The following is a 23,045-nucleotide window of genomic DNA, read 5'->3' as shown; positions in this document are numbered from 1 at the left end:
TGCACAGGAAGTATAAAAAGTAAGAGACTTGCTCTTGCCAAAATAGTCACAATTGTTCCTTCCTAATTAGGCCATTGAGGAGGAAGGAGGAAATCCTGATGAAATTCCAGTGGCTTCAGAGATCACTAGCAAGAGAACCCCCAAAAGAACTGTGAAAGGTACAAAGTGGTTCTCTCTCTTGGCTCATTGTCTGATTGAATTTGCTTTTATATTGTGGGCAACTGTTTTCTTTCTAGATCAGTACTTCCTCATAGATGTAAGTGCGCATTTCAAACTAGTACCGAATTTCCAGCTTACAAAGCAATCCTGTGGTCCTAGGGAAAGTGTCCCAGGGACCATAAGCTATAGTGGAATTCCCTTCCCAAGAGTATAGATACATCTGGGCCTCAGGAGGGAAAATACACTTCCGCAAACCTCAGGATTCACCAGAGCACACATCTTCCCTCTTGTTTCTTGGAGCCCCATTTTTGGCTCCAGTCCTGTTAGCTCTCACCACCTGAGTTTCACTGTTGGCAGGAGCAATGATCGTGATGGCTTTTGATCAAGCAATCCATGACGTGTCAGGTTTGCTCCTTCAAAGTAGGCGTGACCAATTGTGCCAACAGTTCGAAGTTAGGAGGTTGGAGTGGGGTGGTGTCCGTACAAAAATGTATTCTTCTAAAAAAAAAAACAGTGGTGAGATGGTGTGAACGTTTCTAAAGGTGAAATTACATTTGTTTGTGAAGTATTTCTGAACTCGTATTCTGTGCTTTAAGCCAGAAATGGAAAACTTCTTTATTCTTGGGGCTGTTCTGTTACCCAGGCAGCAGTCAGGGAACCAGAAACTGAACATTCTTGCTAGCGCAGGCGGCATAACAAAGTCCACCATCTAGCAAGAAGTGTTTCAGAACTGTGGTGTACAAATTTATAGTTTGTAAATACATCTAACATACAGAAACCAGGAGTGGAATATTGGGGTGGAATATTTCCTTTTTGTTACCGCTTGCAAACTGTCACGTTCCCTTGCCCCCCCGCCTTCCTCATGCACATACACAAGAAGAGAGGCTTCAGTCTCATGCGTTTAATTCACTATCAACAGGTTCATTACAGATTCAAATCCCCAAAGACTCTCAGGCTACAAAGGAATAACAGCAGGGGATCCAAATGGGAGCTACAATGTTGCCAACAGTTTGAACAGGGACTTGCTGGCTACAATAACTTAGGGAGGGAAACCTCTCCCATCCAGTGATACTCCCCTACGTCGACCCTCACACATCGCCAACCGGGTTGATCGTCTGAGCTCCACCTCTAACTTTTCCCGCTTTGCTCTGCGCCGCATTCTAGCATCCCTCAGGTCACGCCCGCACTCCCCTCCTCCTCCTGGACTCTTATGGGGGGTGGGGTTTCAGGCCCAGCCATCTGGGTGCTAGCCTCCTGAGAAGCATGCCTCTCCATATCTGGACTGGCTGGGGAAGATGCCTCCCCCGGTTCTTGCTGTTCCCCTTCTGAATCTGAACTGCTAACTATCTCTATATGCTCAGAATCAATCCTGACACAAACTCTCCCCCACCCCCCCTTAGCAGTGAAGCTACAGGCAAGCGTTTTACCACATTGTGATTAAAAATTGGTAGGACTCACAAGGGCAAGACAATAGTGCTTTTGGACTTGTTTTCAGCTTATAAGGCCGCCAGCGGCAATCCCTGTTCTTCAGCCTTAGAACATCGCCTTAATGTAAAGAATTCTTCAGGCAAGGCTTAAGTGGAAAAAGAAATATACAAGGCAAGCTGCCTGTCAATCTTGAACCTATGAACTCTTTTTTTAGGGCGTAAACCTGAGGAAGAAGGTGGCGATGACAATGGGTTGGAGGAGAACTCGAGAGATGGACAGGTATAGGAGAAGAGAACACATGATTTAGTGTTTCTTTTGAAGACCAGATACAAGCCACAGTGATGATGGTCTGTTTTCATCCACCTTATTCCCATTACAGGAGGATATTGAAGCAAGTTCAGATAACTTGCAGGATATTGACATGATGGATATTAGCATCTTAGATGAAGCCGAAATAGATAACACCAGTGCCGTCGACTGTGGAGACGACTACAGTTCTGAGAACATCCTTGACTCTGACAAAGACAATATTGAAGCAGAAATGAAAGAGCTTCCAGAGCAGCTGATGGAAAGTGAGGTAGGTAATTGGTAGTATCTTTTCTACAACTTCTAATTATGACATGCGGAGACTCACAACCAAAGATTTGGGCTGGCTAGTTAAAACCATTATGTGAAATTCAGCCACCTACACCCCTGCATGGTCATAATTCTTCCCTTGGAGATTCCTGGCCCAGATGGCATGTACAGTCCTATCTGCCAGCAGCGCACGCTTTCTCGCTCTTTAGTGCCTGCATATCAGCATTCTATCCCTGGCACTTCCACCTCAGCTATTGGAATGTCCATGGACATCCCCTGACCTCACACAGACTAAGCCATTGTTGGGGAAAGCTGGCTGGTAGCAGGCAATTGTTAACTATTTCTATAAAATATGGTGGGGCTGCTGAAGCGGCTTGCTGCTTTGATGAACTTCTCAGCAGCTAGGGTCCTATGACATTGGGTGTTCACATTTTAGCCGTGGTTATTCTTTTTACTTGGAAAATAAAGTGAACAACTTTCTGCAATGAATGTGTATTTCTTCTATTTATTTTTCTTAGGAGAATGGTGAGGAACTTGATGACCAGCTAGATGCTGCTTCACCTCATTTAGCTGCAGTGAAGGTAACATGGAGGTCTCCTCCGATGGGCTTGTTTCTTATTCTAGAGAAGGGGTGGGCAGATGTCAGGCTTGTGTGGGATTGTTTTGTGCTAGAATCCTAAAATCCACCAACCAGTGCCAGGTGTCAGAGGCATATTCTTACAGTTAAATAACAGGGCACATGCTGAACCTAGGAATTTGTTTTCAATACCAGAACTGAACTCAGCTCACAGCCCTTTCACACAGAAGGCCACTGCTAGTCACCTGAAGCTCTTTTCATTTCAGTACCCTAATTTAAGTGGAAAATGTCATTGCTGTTGAACAACTGGGAGTCAGAAACCCTTGCCAGTCTACTGCAAATCACCTAGGGAACTACCCAATCTACCATCTGCCCCTTCCTGTTCTAGAGCTAACAGTTCATTGTTTTTCAACATGGCCAGGATTCCTTTTGCCCCCACTGAACTTCAAAACAAATCAAACACAGATAAGAGGCCTCTGTCTATGGCTTTTAGTCCATTAGCTCAAAGGGTCATACAGACGCAAATTCTCAGTGACTCTCAGTCTGCAAGGAAATGCCTTCAGAGGGATCAAATTGCCCACCATTTGAAAGAAAGTCAGTCTCACTAGCCTAACTTAAGGGGTGGGGGGATCTCCCTCTCGCTCATGAGGTCTCTTAAGTGCCGCTGTTCACACAAGGCCAGTCGGGTAGACCTTCTAAGTTCCGCCATGGCCATCTCCCTCTTGGCTCTGTGTCTGGGCCTTGCGCATCTATTCAGATTCTCCAAACCCCACCTCTCCCTGTTCGCTGTCTCTCACGGGGATGGGCGGGGGGTGAAGAGAGACCTTCCTCCTCCAGATGGACCTTTGAAGCCTGAGGAGCCTGCTTAGCCACGTCTGGAGCTGCCTGGGAACATACCTCCCCCACGTCTGGCGGTTCTTCTTCAGAATCTGAACTACTATCCCACTCCCTGCGCTCAGAAACACCCCTGACAATGGCTGACTGACTCCCACCCAAGCCAAGGCGAAAGGTTGCTTAACCCACTTTCTCCCAGTGTGAGCAGCAGCCTTGTTGGGCACCTCAGCTGCTCACTTCAGTTTCCCTGGGTCTTGGCTTGTGCATAGAGAGTAACTGAAGTGCATAATATGCTTCACAGCGTAAAGTTGGCCACCAAGGAGAATTGTTTTGCTTTCCATAGGTTTCGCTGGACTTCAGTTGCATATCATCATGGCAGTCTCGGCACAAGCTGTTCCAGTTTAAGAAAAAGAAACCCCAAGCCCTAACCTACCCACCAGCCCATTTCAGAGTCTGAGTAGCTCTCATCCCAAATTGCTCACCATTCTGGAAATGTTGGTTGCTGGGCCTGGAGACCCTCATCTGTGCCCCATCACCATTGGAGGCACATTTGGTGGGAATGCGAAAGGGGGGGTCTTCTCAGTGGCTGCTCCCAGGAGACCCTTGAACTCTCTGCCAGGGGAGGCCAGGCTAGCTCCATCTTTGACTGCTTTCCAAAGCAGACAAATAAATTTTTATTCACACTTTTGGCTTTTAAGCTTGACCTGTTGGCTGAAGTAGGTTTTAGCTGTCGAGTGCTATGTATTTCTTAATTTTATTGATGTGTCTTTGACTTGTTATGTTCTAATGATAATTTTATCTTTTATCTTGTATTTTATTGTTAGCCACATTGAGCTCTCTTAGTAGTAGAAAGATTAGGTATACATTTAATAAATAAATACATGGGAGGGGTTCAGATTCTGTTGCAAAGGGATTGGATAATGCTGCAGTAAGTAGCTGCTGTGTAGCTTTATAGGTTATTGACACTGCATTGTTCCTCTTAAAAGTCAGCAGCATGTATACGCTCCAGTTGATAATGCACATCGTGATTCTGTTGCTGATGCCGTCACGCCAGCCGTTGGGAACATTCACAAATGTCATGTGACTTCATAGTTGGTCCAGAGACAATTAATCGCTGCAACAGATACCGCACACTGCTCTCACAAGTCTCCTAACATGGGTGCTCTGATTGAAACTTGCATTTTTGCAATCAGTTTGGTTGTGGGCAAGGCTGATTTCATTCTGCACTGCAGAAAAAATGGGGTGGTCTGGGAGAACCTGAATTTTGCATGAATTATGAAAATTATCTGTGTGTCCCCCGTCCCCCCCCCCCCGTTTCGGTATAATTTATTCTACATATGATAAGATGCAGAGGGGACAAAACTATAGGAAACCAAAGTCCTGCTCATTGATAACTGGAAATCTTCATCAGAGATTTAGCAAGCAGTTCCCCCACACTTCAAAATATATAGTATTTTCAAATCCATAAGGCCTAGAAATATCCGCACAACCCTGTTAATAACTCTTTGAGTAATTATAACTAGGACTGGTGAAATCCTAGGCACTTACAAATTAGGCATTGGCTCTTAAAAGTTAGAAATTTATTTTCATAGAATTGGTACCTTCGAGGTCATCAAGTTCCACCTCTCTGGCCTATGCAGGCTCTGCCATGCTGGAATCTTGCAACTAAGCTTCTCCAACAGGTGGCTGTCCAGCAAAGGAGAGCCCACCACTTCCTGGGGCAGGCTATTCCACTGCTGAATAGCTCTTGCCACTAGGTAGTTACTCCTAATGTTCAGTCAAAATCTGCTTCCCTGCAATTTCCACCCATTGGTTCTAATCTTGCCTTGACAGAGCTTGGTGCTGAACTTGCTTTCTTATAGAGATAACAGTAGTTTTAGGCTGCAGTCCTATACACAACTCCCTAATATTCATGGCCTACTGTAAGCCTGAAATAATAGCATATTCTTCCCCTGTTTACGCCTCCCTCCACATTTCTCCGCTTCCTATTGCTTTTCCTGTGTCGAATTTCAAATTATAAGCTCCTCAGAGCAGAGACTTATCCTCTTGTACACTGTAAAACTTTGTACGCGTTGGTGGTACTGTATAAATAACAACCTGGGAGTTAAGTCCCATTGAACTCTATAAGACTTACTTCTAAGTAGACATGCATAAGTTTGCATTATTAATATAGTATTAACCACTTCAGATTTACTTCTGCTCCATTTAAACTTTCTCTCCCCCCCACCTTTATTTTTTTGCTGCAGGACTTGGAAGAGCAACATTCAGAGCCAGGTACTTTTCAATTAATTTCTTCTAGCTAATTTTTCTTGGTGGAGGGAAAGGTCCAGAACTTAAACTTACTAAACGTCTTACTTAAATGTGTAGTGCTCAACCCACATCATTCCAGAGTGATGTCACTTAGCAAGTACTTTTTCTAGACCTGACAAGTTTTTAAATAAAAACTTCTATTTAGCTGCACGAATGCACTAGAAGAAATGTTAATGTCAAGTTTGAAAGCAAAAGATTTCTACCCATAGAAATATGGCATAGAACGTACTGTAATATATGATTGCTTGCTCAGGTAGAGTAGTGAAGCCAGCTTAAAAGTTACCATAGGGAAGTGAGTTACGACATAACAGAAGAAGGAAGACGAGGTGCTACGTGGAAATTTCATAAAATACTATTTACTTTCTTGGACTCACATGCCATCAGAAGATATTCCAGTTTTCATGTTGGACTGCCCTGCTTTAAACAGAAACAAAAGAGAAAATGAAATTCAAAGTTTGAAATGGAATTTTGTGTTCTTTGATTCATTCCGTTTAAGCCTCTTGGAATTTGGAAGAATGAACCTCTTGAAGACCTGTCAAGAACAAGCCAGAAGGTTTTCATTAAAGTAATAGGGTCATTTTTCCCTTCATAACTTATGATCTGGATTTAGTAAACCATGTCTAGTTAGTTTTAGGCATTTGAATGTGATATACCCAAGGGTTTTCCAATCTCTGTGTAGCGTTAGCCGTTCTCTCGGTGTTAGTCTGGCAGCCATGCCCGTTCCGCATTTGTCTTTGCTATGTTTCCCTGGTGATTAAACCTTGTGCCATTCTATTCCTGTTAAATCCATAGAAAATGAGAAAATGCTCGACATTTTGGGTGACACTTGTAAATCTGAGCCCCTTAAAGAAGATGCTTCTGAAGAGGAGCAGGCGCAGGAAGCGAATAACCCGTTGCCGGGCAAAAAGGCAGCCGAGGAAGAGGAAGACACGCTTGCCGCCGCCGCTCAGCCGGGCGAAGACCTGTTAGATACGGAGAGCCAGTCAGGCCAGGCTGCGGCCAAGACCGAGGAGGAGGAGGAGGAGGAGGAGGAAGCGAAGCACTTAGTGGTAGCGAAAGGGGAGCCGAGCGGACAGACAGTTGAGGAAGCCAAGCTGGACTCTGACTCTTTAGCGGTAGAGAGCAGGAGTGGTGGAGGAGGAGGAGGAGGTGAGAGTAGCAGAGCAGCCCAGACTCTGGAAGCCAGTAGTGAGGAAACTGCGGAGACGGACGCAGGTCCCCACGTGGTTAGCCAAGATGCCGAGAAGACGGAAGCGAAGGCTAATTGTGGGGAAGAGTCCTCCGCCACTAGAGAGTCCTCCGCCAAAGAGGGCGGTGATCAGAACACGAGGTTTGTTTTTCTCCGTTTTAGACCAGATGCTGTCTTTAAAAAAAAAAAAAAATCTTATTGGTCTCTAAGAGATTGGTCAGGGTATTTCTTCAAATTGGCCCGCAAGACTGCTGAAATTGTTACCTTACTCTAAAAGCCATCTTCTAAGTTTTGTTTTGTTTCCTTTTCTTTTCCTCCTTGTACATTTTTTAAAAACACAGTATGATTTGATTTCTTTTTTACAACCTTTATGGGTTGTTTTTCTTAAATCTTTACCTTTTTAGTTGTCTTAAAGATGTTCTGTCGTTAAGGACAACCCCAAACTTATTGCTTATCTTAATAAGATGTTTTTATTATTGGCTTTTCTTATATATTATTTCACGACTTAAGTCTGGTAGGTATTGGATTTTAGTCTATTTTATATATTTAATATCAGTTTGCCTTTTCTTTCCTGATTCATTTTTCTTTCTTTTTTTCTTTTCTGCCCCTAGTTCTGTGGAGACCAAAGATGAAAAATTGGCTTCGAAAGAGGATAAAGGTATATATTTTAAAATATTCATACATGTGCTTATGCAGGATCATGATCCTTCCTTGATGACACTTGTTGTGTATTTATTTAAAATATTTCTATCCTGCCCTTCTGCTTGACACCAAAAGTGGCTGATAGGAAGAGAAAATAAGATAGCTGGGGTCCTTCCAGTAGCAGGAATACCTGTAGATCTACAGCTTTTTAAATCGGGAAGGTATGTGGTCTCCAGTTTCCCATGCCCAGATGATAAAGATTTAATCTGCCAAAAGCCATCAGAACACCAAAATGTAATCTTATGGCCAGATTTCAAAGAACTACTCCAGTATTTGGCACAATATGTTCTGCCTGCTGGTGCACCATGAAACGTTTTAGTTATGAGCTTCAGCTATTAGGCGGTGTGAAAATGTAATAAATAAATAGTTCTCAAAGCAACAGGTAGCGTTCAAATACGAGAAATTGTATACAGTCTCCTCAGGGACAGGCTTTCATCTGTGTGTCTTCCTCCTTTGAACAAAAGAATAGAATCCCTTGCCTTAACACCTGATTATCTACCTGGCTTCCGGGTATCTTGGAAAGCAGAATCTGCATAGATTCCAGGTGTCCCCCTGTTCCACACACACATACCAAATTCAGGAACGGATCCAGCAGGCCAGGAAGGGCACGACTGCTTTTGCCACATGATCTTCCCTCAGACAGCTGGCTTGGCGCCAGTTGGAATCCTCACAGGAGGATGAACTGTTCCTCCTCCCTCATTATAATTCACTTGTCTGCCTTCTTGAGCCAGGAGGAGGAATTCCAACAGGGCCTGACCATAAGCCACAGACCCTGGCTGCAGTATTCCTTGTTTGCGCTTGCAATATCATTGGAAGAATAACAGCAAGGCCTGGCAGACTCTTACCCAGCTTCGAGGGGACCGGGAGTGCAACTCCACCATGTATTGTTGTGGATTGGGCCCTACCATTATTATAAAAAGTACCACTTGCAATATTGGATCCCCCTGGTAATTTTCAGAGCATATCATATGTATGTATATACATTCCCCTTGTTTCTCCAGGCCTTTTTTTTCTGTAATAGCACGTGCACTCCTCTTGTCAGTTTATGTCAGATTCTCAGTCCTGTGACTTTTATGACATATTAAAAGCTTTTTTAACTTACCCCCAAAAAACAAACCTATTATTATTGGGGTTTGGGGTATCATTGTGAATCACCTAGAGAGCTTCAGCTGTTGGGAGGTATAGAAATGAAATAAATCAATAAAATATTATTAATAGTTCCTGTAAACCCATTTTGTGGGTTTCCTTAAGAGTTATCCTTCCAGAAGATGCCTAAAATGCTTATGAAGACTACTGAAAAATTATTATTTGTAGGTACTAATTTACACATGGCACACCATCATTTAACGTATCTAGCACATGCTTACTTAAAGACTACAGAAGTCATTTGCTTGGTATGGTCATCCCTTCCCAAAACTGAACTTCAGTACAAATTCGCAATACTATGCTGTGTTTTCGCAGAAACAAAATACTCATTCTTAACAGTCCCCCCCCAATCCATTCAGAATCAGCACAGCTGCAAGAATAAAAATAAGAAACAAGTTGGTAGCCCTGCATAAAACTTCCCTTACATAGATAAGCCTTACCTTTCTGCCTAAAAGAAAGGAGAGATGTACTTGTCTGGGTGGTCATTCCATATCCTCGGGGCTACAAAGTCTCTATCCTTACCAGGTATGTCCACATTTCTCCTAAAGTGGAGGAGCAGATTAGGGTCCTAAAAGACAATTGCAAGAAATGGACTTGGTAAATTGGAGAACTCCAGATCTGAGAGGGAGTGCCTGACCAGTCCTTGCTAAATGCCAATCAGCTGCTAATCCCTCAGGTTAAGCATCAAAAGACAGTTGGGCTCCATGGGAGCTCAGTTCAGTGACAGGAATCAACTCCTCCTCTTCCCCTGTAAGGAGCCTGCCATGGACACTCACCATGTGAGATTTGGAGACCGAGCCATGAGATGGTGTTCAGGGTTCCTCCGAAATTCCTCTTCACAGCTCTGCTCCCCTTCCTGTGATTCCCCCCACTATTGTATCCATCCAAGTGAAGCATGACAAGAGCTCCTGTGACAGGGGTGGGCAAGTTGTGGCCCTCCAGATGTTTTGGCCTACAACTCCCATCACCATTGGTTATGCTGGCTAGGGCTGATAGGAGTTGTAGGCCATAACAGCCAGAGGGCTACAAGTTGCCCACCCCTGCCCTATGAAGTGGGATGGAGTCCTGCAAACAGTGAGCCCTGATGATCAAAAAGAGGGATGGGACAATTGGAGCCATATATGAATTGACGTGGTGGCACTTCCTGTTAAATAAAGACTTCTGCATATATCACAGCAAAGTCCAAACCTCTGTGAATGTTGACATTCACCACATGTCGGCAATCCTGGGTGCATTTTGCAAATGTCCAACTTCTGTCCACCCTCACTGTTGAGTATAAATGAGACTGTTGGCATTCATCAGCAGATGTCTGATAAGCAGGTACGTACCCCAGTGAAGGCTGACATGCTCAAATTCATCTCGGATTGTCACCAAATTGGACATCGACTGAAATGTGTGTGTTTTCCTAGGGCCGCATCCCCTTCCAGCATGTGGTCATCCTCTTCAGCGGTGGGGTGGGTGGCCTTGTCATGCCATGGCTTGATGATATTCCCTTCCTTTTCTCAACTAGATCGCGACAGTGCCAGTTCCGGTCGGAACTTCTGGGTGAGTGGCCTTGCTTCCACTACCCGAGCAACAGACTTGAAGAACCTCTTCAGCAAATATGGAAAAGTAAGGCCGTGTTGATAACTGTTTAAGCCAAATCATAAAGAGACTAGTGGGACAAGCAAAAATGGTGCAGTGATCTTTGCTGCTTAACAGGAGTGCTCATGTGCAGGGTTTTAGGCCAGCAATGCCCTCCACCAGGATATTCTATTCCCCTTGCTCTCCTTCCCCCCCCCCATTTTCCTGTTTTTCTTCAGTTGATACTCAATGTTCTGTTGCTACTAAATGTGTTTCATTTTTATTTTAAAAGGGTTTTTTTTGTACTTTTGTAAACCTCAAGTTCCCCTGATATCTCCCTTTTTCTCAGTGGCCCCATTCTGGCTCTGTTTCTGCCGACGCTCACCGCTTGTTCACTATTCTAATAGAGAGGCTATTGAGAATTGTTACTTAGAACTGAACAGCAGCACCCATGAGTTAGGCTGCTGCGTGACACAGGATGTAATAAGATGTATTGTCTTGGAACGTGCTATTGCATATTGCTTTGCTGTTGCGTCTTGCTGTGTATAAGACACCACACTTTCCCCTTGAGTATGTGTGAACTAACCAAAGTAGTTTTTCTTTGAAGTGCACTGGCCAGTTGCCACAGAACTGTGGCGGTGTTTAAACATTTCAGGAAACGCATGTGGATTTGTCATCACTATTCCCTGGTTGGCAGAGGAGGCATCCACAGTGGGTTAACCCTATTGCCCCGGAAAGGCAGGGATCATATGACAGAGTTTTGTCACAGCCCAGCCCCTCCTCTCCAGTTCATCCTTGCCTTTTGCCTGGGACAGAGCTGTTCCACAGTTCTCTTATCCCTTTGCTGTTATTATGGAGCAAGACAGCACCTGGGGGCCATGGGATATTTCAGATTCCTGGATCTGAGATCAGAGACAGTGCTCCAACCCCCGATCCAGGAATCCATGCTCCCGTTGCCCCTCGCAGCCGACACAGAGAGCACCGTGACGGCTGCCTCTCCGAGGTTGCAAAAACAGCCTTGGAGAGGGGGCTGAGGGGGCATTTCTTGTTGTGGGGGACTGGAGAGGCCGGCTTATGCAGAAAAAGCCCATCTGGGTAAAATATAGAGTGGGAGACACAGCAGAGGGAAGGATCGCTTCCACCAAACCTCCCGCTCTGCACTGGATGCTCGTAAGCCTCCAAGTTCAGAGGCTTACGAGCGTCAAGGATGGCTCTCCTAACTTTCATTGGTTTTTTACCTCGTCTTTCCTCACAGCTGTTGTTTGGGCTCCTGTTTTTCTGCTTACCAAAATATTATATCTGTCTTTACCTCACAGACTGTTTTTCTCTCATGTAGTCCGTCTTCCCTTTTCCCCCATTCTGCTCTCCTCTGGGCTAAGATAAGTGGACCTTTCAGTCTGATCTGGCAGGCAGTTCTTAGGTTGGTATGTTCCCACAAACTACTTAAATGTTATGTGCTTCCTTTTCCCAAGGTGGTTGGTGCAAAAGTGGTGACCAATGCACGCAGTCCAGGTGCTCGGTGTTACGGTTTTGTGACGATGTCCACAGCTGAAGAAGCCACAAAATGCATTACCCATTGCCACAAAACAGAGTTACATGGGAAAATAATATCTGTTGAAAGAGTAAGTGGTGGCTCTGTTTTCCCCCTCTTCCCCTTTTTTCCCTAAAAGCAAAACAAAAGCTTCTTAACTTTTGGGTTTCTAATGATAAACATTATTTCAGGCAAAAAATGAACCTGCTACAAAGAAGCTTTTGGATAAAAAGGACAGTGAGGTGAAGAATGAAGCTTCAGCCAGTGAAAGGTAACACTCTTCAAGCTTCTCTGCTTTTTTTAAATGCCTTTTTGTTTTGAAGCAACAAATGTAATTTGAATTTGAAACACACACACACACACACACCCCTCCATAACTCCTGAAAGCTCAAGGTAGGTGGTAATGTATTTCAGAAAAGGCAAAGCTGTCAAATATAATGTCAGCAATGGGGGGTGAAAACTCCATGGAAAAATGTGTGTTGTTGCATAAAATTGATGAATGACATAGTGAATGCCCTGGGCCAGATGTCATGATAAGCCAGGGTTCCAGAGAGTCAAGGCTTAGCAAGATCAAGCTACTGTATTGGTACATGCTGCACAATCGCTCTCGCTTGGCTTCCCTTGCTAGGGGGAACAGCTAAAAGCCACCCATGGTTTATTGTGACATTCGAACTCGAGATTCTGGTTTGTTTACCCCCCTCCCCCCAACAAGCCAAAGTCATAAGCCAACAACAAACCATGGCTTACAATTCTGGCTTGCTTGGGGAGAGACAAGACAGGACCCCTAGTTCAGACATCACAATAAACCATGGATGGAGGGTTCCTGGTTTATTAGCCTTTCCATCTTGCAGGAAAACCCAAGCAGGAGCAATCAGACAGCATGTACTGGCATGCTGCTTAATCCTTATAAGGGTTCTCAGGAAGGTACTGAGAAGATTCAGGCATTGGCACAGTGTGGGGAGCAGCACTGGAATGACCGCCTCAACGTGCACCTGAATGTTTAGGTACTGGGGGCCTTTCTACATACTTTGTGAAAGCACATGGTGCAACTCTCCAAGATTTGCACTGTGCAGAACACACATTGGAAGCACCCTGCCTCCCAAAGGCTACCATGTTGGGAGAGAAGGGATTTGGCCTAGCCTTCTCTCTGCAGAGGTTATTTTTTGTCGGTACAGACTGTTGTTGCCGTGGGGTGATCATTCGGGTGTACAATCCTCCATCTCCATTCAGAAAATGGTGCGGTGCCAGGAAGGGCTTCATATGTGGCTGTTTTATGAATGGTTGCACTGCCTTTTCTGAATTGTAGGTGTGCAAGATTGCTTTGGGCAAATCTTCAGAGCTGCAGTGGAAAAGATGAGAGGAGGGTGGTTCCTGTGTACTTCATGCTAGAGACCTGCAGACAGAGATTAGGCTGGTTCAAATCAAACATGTCAGCATATATCCTCACCACCTTGACCTTCTTGCCCCCTTGTCTTCCTTCATAATCTTTCAGTACTGCAATAGCAGACGTAAGATTTGCGTGAGGGGTTTCTCCTACCAAACTGACCCCTTGGATGTGTTTGTAGACATTCTATTGCTAATACATTCGCCCTGGGCAATTAAAAAATAAGTATTCACAAATGTACCATAACCTTGCAACAACCTGGCTAATGGCTGAGAGAGGGATTGCGTTGTTACCTTGCTTCCCCTCTCTCCATTCTGAACTCAACAATTTTGCAGGTCTGCCAGCATAAAAAAGAACGAGAAAGCTGATCAAAAAGAAGATGCTAAGAAAGTAGAAGAAAAAGATGAAAAGGGGAAAGAGGAGCCGAGATCGGGATCGGCAGATCAGTCTAAGACTTCAAAATCTGGTAACGTGCTATTTCTTTTTGGGGTGTGGGGTGTAAATGCTGTTAGCACCTGAAAACCTAACTCTGTGTTGAATGTCTTAATTCTGCTTCCCTGCTTTTGTGTAGGAAGCAAAGGAACAGAAAGGACTGTGATAATGGATAAATCCAAGGGTGAACCTGTTATTAGCGTGAAGACGACAAGCAGATCAAAAGAGAGAGTAAGTGAAACAGTGGCATTTCCCTTGATGAGTGCAGTTTTAATTGTTTTGGGCTTTTAAAAATTAAATTGAAGATGTCAAACCATCCTGCTCCAGCTGCACAAAAGATTTGAGGCTTGGCTGATCAGAAAAGTAGATCCTAGATTAGATCTTCAGCAGTAGAAAGACCAGCAATTTAGATTGGGGTTCTCCTCCCTTTATCAGCTTATTCTAAAATGTTGGAAGCAGCAAGGAAGCTCAACATGGCACTGGATGTGCATCACCCTAGCCACCACCAAAGACTCATCGGATGAAACCTTTTACCCTCATTTAATGGAGAAACTGCTTATCACTAGTGCTTAAGTGCAAAAAAGGGCAGCTCAAAATGATCAGGCTGTAGCATCTTCCCTATAAGGAAAGGCTAAAAGTGTTTGAGGCTTTTTAGTCATGATAGCTATAGCCACCTTCAGGACCAGAAGCAATACACCTCCAAATTTCAGTTGCTGGGCAACACAAATGGGAGGGTGCCGCTGTTGTTCTCACGTCCTGCTTGTTGGCCTCTTAATAGGCATCTGGTTGGCCACTGTGGAAACACCATGCTGGACTGGAGAGCCCTTCGGGTTGACCCAGCATAGCTGTTCCAGTTTAGTAAAAAGGAGATGAAGCGGGGAGGGACATGATTGAAAATTATGCATTGTGTGGAGAGAGACATTTTTCTCGCTTTCTCAGTACCAGAATTTTGGGTCATCCAAGGAAACGGATTGGCAGGGAGTCAAAGCAGGCGAAAGGAAGCCCTCCTTCACCCGGCGTGCGTAACTAATTTGTGGGATTTACTGCCACGAGATGTGGTGGTGACCTCCAGCTTTGATGTGTTTAAAAGAGGCTTAGACAAGATTCATGGAGGTTCAGGCCATCCCTGGCTATTCCCCTGTGATGGCTAAGTGGTACCTCTAGGATCAGAGTCACTCTACCTCTGAACACCCGCTGCTGGGGAGCAAGAGCAGGAGAGCCCAGTTGCCTTCATGCCCACCCAAGATCAGAAGTATCTTTCTGGACACTGTCAGGAAGGCATCGGATACACATTTTTCCCCTTTATGTCACAGCAATAGGAACTCTCAGTACTGTCACAGTTTACATTTTATGGAGGACGTAGGCAGAGACACCAAGATAGATCCCTCTCCCTTTTATTTTTCAAACAAAGGCTGTTTTGGGAGCCATCTTGGAGTTGACAAAGACATTGAAAGGAAGACTAAATGTGCTGCATCCCATGTGGATTTTGCAGGACCCTTGGAAGCGTGCTTGATGGAAGGCAAACGGTGGTGTGGCGGGGGAGGCAGTGTTTGCAGCTGTGAACTTGTAAAAGGCAGTTTTGTTGGGAGTCTGTGAGTTGAGGGAACGTTTCATTTCACTTTGTTTCTAAAATGAAATTCCCTCAAAGCAATATTCCTATATTGCCTTTATAACTTTGGATGTTAAATGCAGACTGTGAAGAGCCAAGATCGCAAATCAGAGAGCCGAGAAAAGAGCAAAGAGAGGCAAGGGATCGTGCCTTTCAACAAAATCAGAGAGAGACGACTGAGTGAAGAACAGCACCGGTAAGATCCATATGCTATAACGAATGGGCATCTCCTATCAGTTAAACTTACTTCCCCTACCTTCATTTTCGGTTGTAAATGGTGTGCCTGTGGTGGAGAGAAGCCTGTATTTCTGTGTTTAGGTAAGCAACTTAAATGTTCTAATGGTAGGTAGGTAGGTAGATAGATAGATAGATAGATAGATAGATAGATAGATAGATAGATAGATATTTCTCATACACATGCACACCTCTGACAGCTAGTTTTTCTGGAGGGCTGCTTTGAGGGGGACTGGAGAGGCCAAACCTCAAAATGCACTCTGCCTGCAAATCAGATTGCCATAATCCATAACCTTCTTTTGCCCACTGGATTGGAAATTGGGGTGGGTGGACAGACAGTGGTCCTTGTGGGGACAGATTCAGTCCAAAGTGCCATTAGTTGCTAACCCTGGCCTCACCTGGATGACTCATACATTAACATTTACCCCCCACCCCCACCACCCATCTTTGTCTTGTCAATTGGATGAAGATGATAATACTTCTAGATCGAGTACTGCACCTAATAGCCTGTTAGCAATTAATAAATGGTCAATGACTGTTAGTAGTCACATCTGAAACACAAACTACCTATTTTCCAAGGGCTTTCAGGCCTAATTTTAGCCCTGATAATTTGTTTTTAATCTGGCTTTTAAGATCTTGCTGTCTCCTTTTTGTGTCTACTATGATCCAGTAAGCACTATTGGGGGTGGGGAGGGGTTGTCTTTATCATTTTCTTCTCTGTAGTTTGCTCTGGGAATTTTTATTAAAGGGCCAGTAACTTACCCTGTGAAGATGGGGCCAAGTTACTGGGAGAGGGGAGAAATCCCTCAAACTACAGTTCACCAGTGCTTTGTCTAGAGTATGGTTTCTACCACACTGGGGTGTGGTTGTGGCTTTGACTCTCTGTCCTCTCTATTGCTAATGGCCTGCACAACAGCAACCACAGACATGGGAAATGATAGAGCACCCTATGTCCTTCATCTTCTGCTTGGTGGTTGACATGTCGCAACACACCAGTTGCCTAACTTTCCCCAAAACCTATTGCATTTACTAGCAGGAAGCAGTCATCATGCTGCCCCTCTCCTCAAAATTCTCTGGGGGCTCATTTCCTTGTCTGCCCTGCCTTCTTCCTAAGGGCACAACAGGGCACTATCTTCTCCAGGGCCCACTGATGGATAAGGAAGGGGGGGCTCCCCACTTCCTTAGCAACCCCCACTCATCTTGAGAGAGAGATTTTTATACTGCCCTTCACATCAAATGACCTTGAGGCGGTGTAGTCTACTTATAATTAAGAAATTAACGATGATAAAAATACACTTAAAGAGTTAAAACAGCAGCATGCAACGTGATCACAAAGATAAGCATTAAAATAATATACCACCTAAAAGCCCTGAAAGAATAAAAATGTTTTTATCTGGCACCATAAAGGACAACAAAGAAGGTGCTCAATTCTCCCTGGCAATGGAGTTCGAAAGACAGGGTGCCACGACTGAGAACACCCCCTCTCTGCTCTCTGCTTGTCTCACCTCTGACAGCAGGGGTATCCAGAGGACGGCCTCAGCAAATGACTGTAGCGTCTGGGCAGGTTGGTATGGGAGAAGGTGTTCCTTTACATTCCTGAATCTCAGCCTCTTTGGGGCTTTATAGGTAAGCGTCAGTACATTCCGTTGTGCCTAGAAACAGGCCAACAACCAGTTAACTGTTTAATAACTGGTGAGAGAGGTTCCTATAGGGATGTACAGATTTTGTAAAATCCGTTCCGTCTGCATCTCGAGGATCGTCTGGTGCCTTTTGTTCCATCATCTGCTCATTTACAGAATCTGATTTTTTTGAATCTGCGCAAATTCGCACTTGCTAAAATGCGCACCCACCCACCCCAAATGCATAAATCCCCCCCATTTGGATTTTCATGCTTTCGCCAATGGGGGGAAATGCGCATTTTTGGCTGGTGGGTTTTTGTTTTTGTTTTTTTAGGTGTTTTTCTATGACTAAATTTGTGCAAAATTGCAGAAAGTAAAAAACTAGTCCATGGAATCTATGCGACCTGAGAAAAAGCCAGTCCGCTGCAGTATCCTCAGGCTGGATTCATAGACGGAGGACCCAGAGTAGACATCCTCATCAAGGTGGAACGTTCCTGCATTGAGCAGGGAGTTGGACTCAATAGTCTTATAGTCCCCTTCCAACCCTACTATTCTGTGATTCTAAATCCAGGCTCATTTGATTCCGTTGTGGATTTCTCCGACATCCCAAGGTTCCTACCATGCTGCCCTAGTTCAAACTAGCTGCTGCATTCTGTACTGACCGTGGTTACTGGGCCATCTTCAGCAGCAGCCCACTTGTGTTTGAGAACTGTAGGAGCCCGCATCTTCTTTGGGGGGCTCAGTCCTGGGGGTGCCTGTGGCAACAGGTTCAAAGACTAGAGATGACTTCTGCCCATAACTGATCGTCTGTAGCAGTATGTTTTCCTCACCTAATTTAGTGTGTGCGTTCAGGTGGCAAGAGGATTAATTCCATAGACTTGGCATTCCATCTGGAGAGGTGAACTCTTGGTCTCTACCTTCAAACAGAGACCCATATTGTTCTGCTGCTGCTCCTGGTCTTGAGCACAGATTGCAGCTTGTGTGTGTGTGTGTTTTCCTTCCTCCTCACTCTTAACACTCCTAGATAAAAGTATTTTCTTAGTGCAAGTACAGCACCTCAGTTGGCCTTTACAGTGGAGCCATCCCTATCAACAGCTTCCAGATCACTCCCGTTCCACACCAGGTGCAGCCAGAGAAACCCCACCTCTCTCCTCAGATGGCTGAGGTCCTCTTTGCACTCAGGACATTCATCCAGGCATCTAATCCTACGGATACTCTGAAGTGTTTCCCAGAGCTCTCCAGGCAGAACGCCTAGTGCCTTGTCTGGTGGAACACTGCTGAAGAACTCTGGAAAAGTAGAATGACCCAGCTCAGTTCAGGGAGCCCAGCGTTCTGGTCAAAGCGCAAATCATTCCCCTCTAGTTATGGACAGAGTTGCAAGTTGCCTCTGTAGATGCTTCAGTAGCTGCAATTAATCTCGGGGGGCAGGAAGAACAGGCCAGTCTTGTGCAGAATTCATGAAGCATCATCCTTATCCCTCAGGGCGGCCCCTTCCAATTCCATTCTGGATGAATGAGGTTCTCTGTGCTGCGAGCTCAAGGTTTTGTTAAGTTTTCCCAGTGGCCAGGCATCTTAAGGAAAGGCTCAACAGGTTGGCCAAGGCAGCACAAAACGTAGGGCCAGCCTTCTGGCTCTGGACTCCATTGTTGAAGTTCATAGGAATGTGTGACTAAAGCAGTGGGAAATTGATCAGAAGTCCCAGGCTAACCCGCCCACCATCCCTTTCTGCTGGGGTGGGCTCTTCGGTGAGATTCTTGCCCGGGCTGTGGTAGAAGCAAAAGATGAAAAAGAAAGCCCTCCCAACCTTGAAAAGAAGAAATCCCAGGCTTTTCATCCCCACAGGAGTACTTCTGACAACCATGGCAGCAGAACCTCCAGGCCCTCATGGCCTGATTCTCAACACAGGGCCAAACCTCTGTGCACTGAGCCCAACCACGGAAGTTTAAGCAGCTGGGAAAACCCACCTCCTTTAGATGTCAGGATGCTGCCACCTTGTTACCAGGTGGGAAGAGCTCCTGCAGCTGTTTCACCGTGTATGGGAGTGACCGTCAACTGGTGGGCACTAGAATTTGCTCATTAGTGCTCCTTTCTGAGTTAAAAATGGGCACTGAAAAGCCATTCCGGATCTCTGATTTCTCAATCACTTTCTGAAGAAGAGCACGTTCTGGATGGCAGTCCTGAAGACAGTGGCAGAGATGCTTCATCCAGGAGATCTCAGGGTGACCATTGATCCAACAGAAGTATACTTAGACATCACAATCCCCCCAGCATACCATCAAGAGGTTCACATATGGCCAAAAGAGCATATCAGTTCAAGGCACTCCCATTTGGCCTCTCTATGTATTTCTATCGCTACTTAGATTTGTTGTCATTGTTCAGAGCACCTGCTTTGCAGACAGAAAGTCCCAGCTTCTGTCTTCAATAACTGTTGTGCTCATGATCTGCTTGTGGGCTTCCTGTTGGGGCATCTTGTTGGCCTCTATGGGAACAGAATGCTGAACTGGAGAGCCCTTTGGCCTGATCTTGCATGACGCTTCGTATGTTCTTAGCCCACACTTTTCTTGGGTATTCCTTTGCTGCCTGCTCTCCTGCCAGCTGGATGAGAGTGGGAACTTGAGACTTACCATGAGGTTCCCTTCTGCTGAGCGGGCAAGAGAGCAAGCAGAATTGCCCCATCATTCTATGAGGATGCTAACGTCTGGGCTAGAGATGGTTCTGCAGATATTTTCCTATGTATCCCAGATGACCAGAGAGGCCCAGAAACGGAGAACTCTTAAAACACCCACCGTTGTGTGTGCATGTGTTAGATAAATGTTTCCGAAAGGGTGTGGGAGTAGATCTTATTGGCAAGTGAGATCTGTTTATTTGTTTTAAACGTTTCATTGTTCCTGTTCTAAAAGCTGGCATTCGATCTGGGAGTACCTGAACACTGCAACATTGCTGAAGCTAAGCAGGAGCAGACCTGATCAGTCGCTGAGATGGCAGGGCTCGCTGGGAGCTCCCATGTAAAAGCTGGGAACAAAAGCATAAAAAATGGGGCCCGCAACAAAGTGTTGCAGTGCGTTCACTGTTTCAATCAGCCAGCCATGCCGTCCTGCAGGATACGAGTAAAAAAGTGTGCTGTTTAAAATCAGCAGCACCCTGTGTAGGCTAGAAGCTCAGCAGGCTGGTGAAAGGGGGCAGAATGCTTTGTTTCTCTTTCACCGCCTGCTGCATTGTCAGACAGGAGCTGAGTGAGCTAGCGAAGCAGGGACACACTGCGCGGTCCATCCTTGGCCAGCCCCACTGACTTGCTTGGAGGGAATTCCATACACTAGCCTGCGTGGAATTCCTGCTCCCCAGTGGTGACCGGGTGAGTGATTTAAACACAAGGCCTGTCTGCACCATTGGGCTTGTGTTCTGTCCTCCTCCTTCAACAGCGCCCGTGATCGTCGGGAAAGACAGCAGCGCTTGCAAGCCATCTGGGAGCAAGAGGAGAGGGAGAGGCTGGATATTACCCGGGAGAAGCTGGAGTTTGAGAGGGCGCGTCTTGAGCGGGAGCGGATGGAGCGGGAGCGGCTGGAGAGAGAACGGATGCACATTGAGCACGAGAGGAGGCGAGAGCAGGAGCGCATCCAGCGCGAGAGGGAGGAGTTGCGGCGGCAACACGAGCAGCTGCGCTACGAGCAGGAGAGGCGTGTGGCCCTGAGGAGGCCATACGACATGGATGGGAGGTGAGAAGGAGTTTACAGCTATGTTTCTACGAGCCAATGTTAGGATAGCTTCAGGGGGGCTTTCGCCCACACTTTGTCCACAGGAGCATATTTACTGAAAGCTGTATCTTGTGGGGAAGGTATGTGTGGGTGTGCTAATAACAGCAAGGTTGCGTGGATTCATGGCTCCCTCTGTACTGGCCAGAAACCTGTGAGGTTCTCTCTTTTTTTGACATAGGCACATAGAAAGCTGCCTTATATCAGCTTGGAATCGTGGTCAGTATAGCCCAGGATTATCTGCTCCAGCCTTCCCCAACCTGGGGCCCTCCAGATGTGTTGGACTGCAGCTCCCATCACCCCCAGCCAGCATGACCCATGGTCAGCTGGCTTAGGATGATGGGAGCTGAAATCCAGCACCAGGTTTGGGGGGAGGGCTGGTCTTTTCTGACCAGCAGCAAATAACTCTCCAGGGCCACAGGCAGAGAGGGTCTTTCCCAGTCCAGTTCTCCCTTATCCTTTAAGTCGGCCTTTTCCCAACCTGGGGCTCCCAGGTGGTGTTGGATGACAACTCCCATCATCCCCAACCACTGTCCATACTGGCTGGGGATGATGGGATTGTTATCCAGCACCATCTGTTTGGGAAAGGCTGTTTCAACTGGAGATGCCAGGAATTGAACCTGGCTCCTTTAGCACCAGAAAATGGTCCCCCTTTTCTGTGAAACTGTCCCTTTGCCAGAGAGGGAATTTTTTTTCCAGTTATCAAATTGTAATTTAGCATTGCATAGCCTCATTCGGTTGCAGCATAAGGAATTAATAGGTGATTAAGAGAGCAATCCTGTGGCCCCTGGACAGAGTCTGCGGGACCATAAGATTTGGATTCCTGGATCCGAGGGCAGAGACAGCACTTGGACCCAGGAGTCTGAACTCCCGCCCCCTCCCCTTTGCAGCTGGTGTGGCGAGAAGGCTGCCTCTCCGAGGTCAAAAAAGCACTTCTGGGGGAGGGGAGGGACTGGGGTGGTTCTGGGGGAGGGGAGGGAGATTGGGGAGGCTGGTTCATGAAGAATTTTCTGGCCTCTCCAGCCTCCTTCCCTCCCACAGAGCCCCAGAGTGGGAGCAGCGCGGAAATGAAGGTCGCCTCTGCACTCCTCCCGCTCTGCATAGGATGCCCGTCAGCCTCCAAGTTTAGAGGCTGACAGCCATCTGGATAGGATTGTGCTCTAAAGCACCAGTCCCCAAACTTTTTGGCACCAGAGACCGGTCTTGTGGAAGACAAGTTTTCCATGGCCCTGGGGGGGATGGTTTTGCTGGTGGACGTCCAGCTGCTGGGACACAAATGGCGTCTGCATAGCAGACGCCATTTGCGTCCCTGTTCCTTGCATTAATAGGCTACATAAAGATTTACGTAGTCTATTACTTGAAGAACAGGGACGCAGTTTGCGTCCCAGCGGCCGGAAGTCCGCCAGCAGCTGGAGCCAGCCAGCAGCTTCGCGGATTCGCCGCGGAGCAAGGCCAGCAAGGATTCGGGGGGGGGGGGGGGCAGATCGTGTCCCCCCCCCCCCCCCGCAGACCCAAAGTAAGGGGGTTTCACACACCCCTACTGCAGCCCGGTTCCTAACAGGCCATGGACCGGTACCAGCCCAGGGGTTGGGGACCCCTGCTCTAAAGCATTCAATCACCTTTAGATTCCAGCACTCAGCTAGGTAGAATAAGCTGATTGCCGGGGGGCGGGGGGGAGGCAGGGTTCATTCTATATGCTTCTGTGAGTACTATCTTTTTTCGATCTCTGATTTTTCATCCAAGGGTGTTGTTGTCCATTGCGTTTCTTTCTGTCCTTGTACCTCGTTACCTTGTTCTGGGTTGGGGAGAAGAAATCTGTCTTGATCTCTTCGTCTGACTTTGCCCCGCAGGAGGGATGGCCCGTACTGGCCAGAAGCAAAGCGGATGGCCCTGGACGACCGCCACCGCTCGGACTTCACCCGCCAGGATCGATTCCATGACTTTGATCACCGGGATCGTGGGCGGTATCAAGACTATTCCCTGGACAGGTCAGCTGTGGGGGC

General features: G+C 46.3%; 1 protein-coding gene across 3 annotated transcripts in view; it reads left to right on the top strand.

The window, feature by feature from the left end:
• LOC146333491 (scaffold attachment factor B1-like) overlaps nucleotides 1–23,045 on the top strand; it is a 36,807-nt gene that overhangs the window by 4,435 nt on the left and 9,327 nt on the right. For all 3 annotated transcript variants that reach the window (XM_084825622.1, XM_084825621.1, XM_084825623.1), the window contains exons 2-16: nucleotides 71–158; nucleotides 1,802–1,866; nucleotides 1,967–2,164; nucleotides 2,682–2,744; nucleotides 5,821–5,848; nucleotides 6,677–7,214; nucleotides 7,685–7,731; nucleotides 10,432–10,532; nucleotides 11,957–12,106; nucleotides 12,207–12,286; nucleotides 13,735–13,865; nucleotides 13,971–14,062; nucleotides 15,524–15,636; nucleotides 20,713–21,006; nucleotides 22,893–23,030. In XM_084825622.1, coding sequence (XP_084681748.1) covers nucleotides 71–158; nucleotides 1,802–1,866; nucleotides 1,967–2,164; nucleotides 2,682–2,744; nucleotides 5,821–5,848; nucleotides 6,677–7,214; nucleotides 7,685–7,731; nucleotides 10,432–10,532; nucleotides 11,957–12,106; nucleotides 12,207–12,286; nucleotides 13,735–13,865; nucleotides 13,971–14,062; nucleotides 15,524–15,636; nucleotides 20,713–21,006; nucleotides 22,893–23,030 — 2,126 coding nt within the window. The remainder of the gene's footprint in view (nucleotides 1–70; nucleotides 159–1,801; nucleotides 1,867–1,966; nucleotides 2,165–2,681; nucleotides 2,745–5,820; nucleotides 5,849–6,676; nucleotides 7,215–7,684; nucleotides 7,732–10,431; nucleotides 10,533–11,956; nucleotides 12,107–12,206; nucleotides 12,287–13,734; nucleotides 13,866–13,970; nucleotides 14,063–15,523; nucleotides 15,637–20,712; nucleotides 21,007–22,892; nucleotides 23,031–23,045) is intronic.

This window comes from Heloderma suspectum, chromosome Z, assembly GCF_057233095.1.
Source record: "Heloderma suspectum isolate Gila_16-S chromosome Z, 16-S_ref, whole genome shotgun sequence".
NCBI lineage: Eukaryota > Metazoa > Chordata > Lepidosauria > Squamata > Helodermatidae > Heloderma > Heloderma suspectum.
The sequence above is the reverse complement of the archived record's forward strand: the minus strand, read 5'-3'. Positions and strand labels throughout refer to the sequence as shown.